We start from the raw sequence: 8083 nt of genomic DNA on the forward strand, positions 1-8083 counted from the left end.
TCCTGTTTGTCTGTGTGTTTGTCCATCAGATGGCGCTACATCACCACCTTGTTGCCTCTCTCACCACCAACTAACCGGCTGTCTGAGTGTTAATAACTTTATTTCAGCACTGATGACAGAGGTCACACAAGTTGGACTGCAGAGACGCTGTCAGTATTTTAGAACCAGATGAAGAGGGGATTTCCTGCTCACGTCCTGTCGGGTGAGCGTGTGCGCTCTGATAAACAGTTGTGGTTTTCCTCAAAGCAACAACACAGCACACATCTTTTCTGTTTGTGTATCTGCATCTCCTCCAAACATGCTCTACAAACATGGACGGCGTCATTGAGTGACTCACCTGTTAAAGAAATAAACGTCAGGATGAGGAGGGGCTGCTCCACTTTCTGTTTGGTTTTTACCTGCTGCTTGTTTACACCGACCTGTTTTAAAACCCAGAATGTAAACAACAATTTACATTTCCTATAGCTAAAAAACAAGCCGGTTCATTTGATGGTTACGTCATACATAACGTGTATGTAAATCGGTTGTGCATAAACAAACTCCTTTTTCTTTGGTTTGTCTAAACGTCATTCACAGAAACACAAAGCAACAGAAATCTAAATCTTGTGTCTGCTAACCTTTTAGTTTTTTAAGATTAATTTTTGGGCTTTTTATGCCTTTTTTGTAGAGACATGAGAGTGGATAGAGTCAGAAATCAGAGAGGGAGAGAGAGAGAGTGGGGAATGACATGGAGAAAAGAAGCCACAGGTCGGATTAGAACTCTGGCCGCTCGCTTCAAGGACTACAGCCTCTGTACGTGGGGCGCTCCCTAGTGTTGTAGTACTCAAAATCTTTTTGAAGGTCTCGGAATCTAAATCATTTTTACTCGGTCTTGTCTCGGTCTCAGACTGGACGGACTCTGGATATTAAATCAAGACCGGTCAAGATCACCACTGACAGGTTTTTTTTCCCCACGGCATTTCTGTGATTAGAAGAAACAGGCATCTTTTTAAAGAACTGATAACTTCCATTCATTTATAGTTTGATATTTATCCCCTGGTTACGGTCTAAGTGAGGGACAGGCACCCTGCACATAAGATTATGATTTTTCATTGATAATTATGGTCTTGACTCGACCTCAATCCCTAAATGTCTCGGCCTTGTTTTGGTCTCGGAGAACTCCAATCTCAAGTATGTCTTGATCTCGGTTTGTGTGGTCTTGACTACAACACTAGCCAAGCCTTTACCACTCGGCCACCGGCGCCCCAATATGATGGAGTCCTGGGCACAACACAAGGTTATACATGGATTGAACTATTCAAAGATGAAGTTGACCAAAAAGTACCCTTATATTTATGCTCTTTGTGATGAATGTCAAACAGCAGATGTCAACCCGGCACATCTTTTCTGGCTCTGTCCTGCTATTTGAAATGTTTTCGAGGGTCTATGCTCTCAAAAGGACCCCCGGTCAAACAGTTAGAGAGCCGATGTCTTTGCGAGTCGGGATGATTGCAGATAGGAAAATCATCCTGCTCGACTGGAAGACTGTCCACCCCTCTTTGCTTTCAAAAAAACGGCTCAATGAGATTGTTGCTATGGCACACAAATGGAGGGGATACAGTTTCAGAGGTCTCACTCAGACAATGAGTTTTCCAAACAATGAGGCTCTTTCTTGGACTGCTTGTTTCAAACACAAATGTAAAGGCTTAATGTTGGCACACTGGTATAACATGTGATGGCTATAAAATTGTATTTGTGTCAGCAAATTCAAACCAAAGTTATAAATGAATAGCCTGGAAAATGTTTTTTGGAAAAATCACAATGACATGCACGTCCCTTAGTGGCTGCTGGATCCAAACATTTAATAGGTTAAAAAGAATGAAAGATCCCGCACTAAGGATCTCCTGTTAGAAGGCTTTATTACCAAGCGCAGTGGTGATTCTGGTGATTGGGGCACTAGGCAAACAGCATTCAGCAGGGCAACCAGAGTGAGGGCTGTCAGATGGGACCCCCTTTAGGAAGGTTTCCTACTCTCATTGCAAAATTTACACATTTTGGGCCGATTTGCTTAAAGGTTGTAAGCCCTTGGGGCCCCCCTTCTGGTCTGGGACCCCAAGCACTTGCCTGCCATGCCTGTTGACAAGCAGCGCCTCTGACCAAGTGACCTTTCTCAAGACTGAAAAATGTTTGACATGTTTATTAGGCTTTAAATGTGCTGAGATGCATTCCCATGAATACAATCTTCTGGCCTCTCAACAATCCTTGTTTATGATCCAGGAGTTTTCTTGCATCATAAATGGTTCTGTCAACACCTAACAAACAGTGACAGCTGAATGATTTATAGATCCAGTTAGATCAATAAAAGCTGACAGGCAGGCAGCTGCAAGTAAAGGTGGAAGGTGGCTGGAAACTAGTACACGTGGAAACATTCTAAGTCCTTGGAGCTGTTCTGACTGAGTGTAAACAGACGGGAGAAACACTGCAGGGCTCATAAGGGATACACAGGTGAGAGGGCGGGCGGAGCAGGATGTGGGACGATGTTGAGACAGGTAGGATAACATAAGATGATGACAATGCAACGGTTACAAAGCAGTTTTGTAGCTGTGGGGTTTTTTTTGCAGCACTTCCCTCAATTTCAATTTATTTTTGTATAGCGTCAACTCATAACAAGTGTTATCTCAAGACACTTCTCAAAAAGCAGGTAAAATACCTTACTCTTTGTCTGTTAACATTACAAAACAGCAGGTAAAAAGACCTTACTCATTGTTATGTTACAAAAAGCAGGTAAAAGACCTTACTCATTGTTATGTTACAAAGATCCGGCCTATCCATCATGAGCACTTTTAGCAAAGCAGCAAAAGTTACAGTGGTAAGAAAAAACTGCCTTATTAAAAGGCAGAAATCTTCGGCCGGATCCCCAGCTCATGACGAAACAGCCTTCACAGGCCTAGACTGCGCCAGGATTGGAAGGGGATAGGGGAAGAGATGGGATAAGATGCAGGAAGAGGGATAGGGGGTGGGGGGAGGCAAATTGTCCATCAACAATCCGGTGGGGGGGGCAGGCAGTTAACATGTTTATTTCTGCTGTACAAATGAGCTTTTATAGTGTATGTGTATGAGACTTCTGGGGCTTTTGCAGCCAGCCTCAAGTGGACACTTGAGGAACTGCAGTATTTTGCACATCCTTATTTGCTTCATGTCGCTAGGGTGTTCCAAAAGATAACCTATTACTAAATTAAAGCACACAGCCCAACTTGTTTCACTGTTTTTTTTAATGTATTTTTTTTACATTTCTTCTACAAAACCGATCTTATTTTCATCTCAAGTGGTCTTCACATTTTAATCTTTGTCAGTTTCATCTGGATAAGAAGAAAAGCCGTTCAGCTCTGTGCTCAGCGTTCATTTTCCACAGCCTCAATAAACTCTCTAAGACTCCTGACACTGAGTGTTCCTGTAAGTCGACGCTCAGGGACAACGGCACATCTCAACGCTTTTCTGTCTCCATAGCAACCTGGTTAACAGTGAGGAGAGTTGTCATCCACCCACTTAACCTGGGTCAATTGTGTTAGTGTGTGGTGTTCAGGTTCAAGCATACAAGTGGGAAATATCGAAACCACTTAAAGGAATAATTTAATACAAACTAATGTGATGACGTTTTTCTCTGTCCACCACATGAGATTATCACGTGAGGAGTTTAATGAGGTCTTTAAGCCCAAACCGACGACACACACTGTCACAGGACGATGATCATGACTCAGCAGGTTTCACCAACAGATCCTCAGGCGCTCTTTAAAGCTTTAATACTGCCGGTACGCTGGTTTGAGCTCACGACTGGATGCAGTTTTTCTTCTGACTTCGCCGCCGGCCTCTGGATCCTGCAGAAAATCATAACAACAATAGATTAATTAAAAATGAACAGAAGATTCAAGCTACAAACAATCGTGTGTGTCTCAACAATGAGCCTTAAATACAGTCACTAAAGAGTAAAGGTGTATATATCACATGTGGAAGAATATAGAGGTATTCAGGGATTAAAGCAAAAAAATAATAATTGAGTAACAAATAACCAATTTGAATTGGTGTTTTCCAAGTAAGGAATTAAACTAACACATTTCTCTTTAAAAAAAAAAAAAAATCAATCTTGTATGCCTTCTTAGGTATTTTATATAGTTTTGTAGTTTTGCTGGTCGTAGTCTGATGTGTGTCTATTGATGTCTTAGTATTTTGCTATCTTTATTTGGTTGCTTTACTTTGTTTTTTTACTGTATTTTGGAGTTGTTGTCCTGACCTTGTCTGTTTGTTTTTTTGTGCCTCATTTGTTATGTATATATCACCAGTTTTGTCACTCTATTGCACCTAATAAAAAAAAAAAAATTAAAAAAAAAAACAAGATCTAGGCTGGCGGATCCAGATGACCTTGCTTGTTTTTAACAAATGTGGCATACAGTCAAGAGCATAGTAGACTTTATACTTTGTACCCAAAAAATCTAGTTTACCAGCAAGATGTTCCACTATGATCAAGTTAATAAGTGCCTACTCTTTGCTGATCATGAGGATGTATACAGGAAGGAAACATTACACTATAAGAGCTGTGGGAACAGATGGCGGCCCAGATGGGCAAAAACAAAACAAAACATAGAAGACGTCAACTGGAACATACTTATTTAAGAGTAAAACAAAAGGAAATAATCAAGGGAATAATATGCAGATGAATCACTCATGAAGTAATTTTCACAGCCTGATAAAATACATGTAAAGAAAAATGACAATAAAATCGGTTACGTACTGTCGTCGTCTACCGTGTTGATGGTCTGCAGGGACATACTTCTCTGGATAACCTTGGGCGGTTTCTTTGTTTTGGTTTTTAGTAGGCCTGGTTTCTCAATGATCTCAAACGAGTCCTCCAGCTCATTTCTTTTGGCATCATTAGTCTCTGGCACTTTGCAGGCGGGGGCCGGGTTTGGAGGAGTGACCACACCCTCCACTATCGTGTCTGTGCCGTGATTGGCTCCTCTGCCTTTCAGAAAGTGCCTGAAGGAGCTGCGTTCTTTCTTGGATGCGGCGGCCTTGTTCATCTTCAGGCCTTCCTTTCCGTCCTTGTCCCCTTCCTCTGAGGGGGGACCAGGACTCGGAGGGGAGACTCCCCCTGTCCTGCTGTTCTGCAGTCCGTTCCTCTGGTTCAGCCCGCTGACCAGGGAGTCGCTGGTGGTTGATAGGTCCTGTAGGGAACCTGTCAGGCCCATTCTGTTCCCAAACACTAAAGAGTACTTTGGATTGTGGTATTTATGTGCCGGCACCTTCATGTCGGTCTGTCTGGACTCTCCCACAGAGACCTGAAAGCGGGACGTGGACACAGGAAGAGGCCGGATAGGCTCCACCACCGGCTTCCTTATAGGGGCGGGGATAGGCGGCTTGGTGACATTGAACTCCTTGTAGAGGTCGACCTGTTCAGAGATGGCGTACAGCTCCCTGAAGTCGTTATCAAACGTGTCCACAATTTGTCCCGACATCACGGTGATCATGTTCCGGTCCATCCGAGAGGAAGTCCACGTGAAGCTGGAAGACAGAAGAAATGAAACCAAAACTATAAATCAAAACATTTATGATAAAGAAAGTTCCACTTGGAGGAAAATTGGAGAAGTTAGATGAGGAGATTGACGGCAACCTCGCATCAAGGCTGGATAGTGGGTTAAGAGCCAGAATCTTGAATCTTTCTAAGGACAAATTGGCCAAAGCATTACCTTTAAAGCTCATTCATTTGAAGTTATTTTCCCTTTCATGCTGTTAATTGAGTTCTTATCCTGCTTCTAGCTGGCACCAAGTGACTCAGCATGATGGAAATGAAATGCAGATTTGACGTAGAAACATGTGTCGTCTGTATACAGATGAACCTTCTGTTTACAGGAGATTAACTCCTTTCTTTATACTTTGTACCCAAAACATTAAAATCCGCTTTTTTTCTGAGTCTGGCTCAGAGATTTGACTGTTCAAAGAGAGCGCAGAGGTTTTAGTCACAGAAGTGTGTCAGTACAACACAAGTATAATTCAGTGTGAATATTTTTATACTGAAAATAAATTTAGTAGCAAAAGTTGTCCAACAAAAGTATTTTGAAGTCAGGGAGACTTTTTGTCACAAGATTCATTTAGATTCAATACAAAGAATGTCTCTTTAAGGACCATCAATCATCAGTGTTGAAGTGCAACGGTTCAAACAGCACACAGAACCAGACAGACTACATATATTTTAAGTACACAGGGTTTATAATTGTACTCGTTGTTTGTTTCTGGAAAATGTCAGTCTTTGGTTGTGCACCAGTCGCAGGTCAAACGTTAACACCCCATCCTCCTTCTCATGTTGTGATTAATTTTCCCTGAATACTCTCTGCTGCATTTTCACATCAGCTCACCCTGACCTCATGGAGTAAAATTTAGGAAGGGGCTGGAAAGAAAAATTCCAGGTAATTTTTGCGTTCACACATGCGGCTCATCTAAACAAATTCAGGAAGAGTTTTGTGAAAGTGTGATAGCACCTTTAGCATAGAGGCTAAAATATTCCTATTTTTTCTGTGTTTAATCACCTTGTAGTCACGTACTCTGATACCTATCAATATAATATATAGTTTGAAATGTTTGAAGCAAAAAACAGTAAAGATGCTCTTAAAGTTATTTTTTTTAAAGAATTTATTCGATCAAATCACCTGCTCTATATTCACACTTCAACACATTTGACTGTAATAGGTATTGTAATATATCTCCACATGTGATGGTAGTTTAAGGGTTGAATTGTAAAGGACATGTAATGATTTATCCGAACCTCGTTAATGTTAAATGTTAAATAATCTGTCAGTTGACGCCCAACATCGTGTTTACCGGCCTAACAAAGAGCTGACTGAGTGATGAAGCAGACAACAGATTTATATTCAGTGAACACAAACACTAAAGAGAGTGAAGCTAAACGCATTCCTGTCATTCCACGAGTTTAACAGCTTCACAAAGTCTTTAAGAGCCATTAGTGAGCTGCTAAATATTTTTCATACTGTTTTTGCCGTCTGCATTTAAAAAGCTTTTTAAGATTTAGACTGGAGAGTGAGAACAGAACGTCAACATCAGCAGATTTAAATTCACTTTCATGATGACGAAGGTTATAAAATCAACTTTTAACTTTGGCGGGCGGAGCAGGATGTGGGACGATGTTGAGACAGGTAGGATAACATAAGATGATGACAATGCAACGGTTACAAAGCAGTTTTGTAGCTGTGGGTTTTTTTTTGCAGCACTTCCCTCGGTGATGATCATTTATTCAATTCAATTTCAATTTATTTTTGTATAGCGTCAACTCATAACAAGTGTTATCTCAAGACACTTTACAAAAAGCAGGTAAAATACCTTACTCTTTGTCTGTTAACATTACAAAAGAGCAGGTAAAAAGACCTTACTCATTGTTATGTTACAAAAAGCAGGTAAAAGACCTTACTCATTGTTATGTTACAAAAAGCAGGTAAAAGACCTTACTTATTGCTATGTTACAAAGATCCGGCCTATCCATCATGAGCACTTTTAGCAAAGCAGCAAAAGTTACAGTGGTAAGAAAAAACTGCCTTATTAAATCTTCGGCCAGATCCCCGGCTCATGACGAAACAGCCTTCACAGGCCTAGACTGTGCCAGGATTGGAAGGGGATAGGGGAAGAGATGGGATAAGATGCAGGAAGAGGGATAGGGAACAAGGGGGTGGGGGGAGGCAAATTGTCCATCAACAATCTGGTGGGGGGGGGGGGGGGGGGGGGGGTAGGGGCCAGGCAGTTAACATGTTTATTTCTGCTGTACAAATGAGCTTTTATAGTGTATGTGTATGTGACTTCTGGGGCTTTTGCAGCCAGCCTCAAGTGGACACTTGAGGAACTGCAGTATTTTGCACATCCTTATTTGCTTCATGTCGCTAGGGTGTTCCAAAAGATGACCTATTACTAAATTAAAGCACACAGCCCAACTTGTTTTACTGTTTTTTTTAATGTATTTTTTTTACATTTCTTCTACAAAACCGATCTTATTTTCATCTCAAGTGGTCTTGACGCCCAACATCGTGTTTACCGGCCTAACAAAGAG

The 8083-nt window shown here is 41.4% G+C and overlaps 1 protein-coding gene across 1 annotated transcript in view; it reads right to left on the reverse strand.

Moving 5' to 3' along the window:
- Nucleotides 1–3233: 3233 nt before the first annotated feature.
- fam83fa (family with sequence similarity 83 member Fa) overlaps nucleotides 3234–8083 on the reverse strand; it is a 15516-nt gene continuing 10666 nt past the window's right edge. Inside the window, exons 4-5 of the mRNA XM_020652701.3 lie at nucleotides 4766–5535; nucleotides 3234–3854 (exon numbers count right to left, since the gene is read on the reverse strand). Of these exons, the coding sequence (XP_020508357.1) occupies nucleotides 3805–3854; nucleotides 4766–5535 (820 nt within the window). The 3' untranslated portion in view covers nucleotides 3234–3804. The remainder of the gene's footprint in view (nucleotides 3855–4765; nucleotides 5536–8083) is intronic.

The sequence above is a fragment of the Labrus bergylta genome, chromosome 16, assembly GCF_963930695.1.
Source record: "Labrus bergylta chromosome 16, fLabBer1.1, whole genome shotgun sequence".
NCBI lineage: Eukaryota > Metazoa > Chordata > Actinopteri > Labriformes > Labridae > Labrus > Labrus bergylta.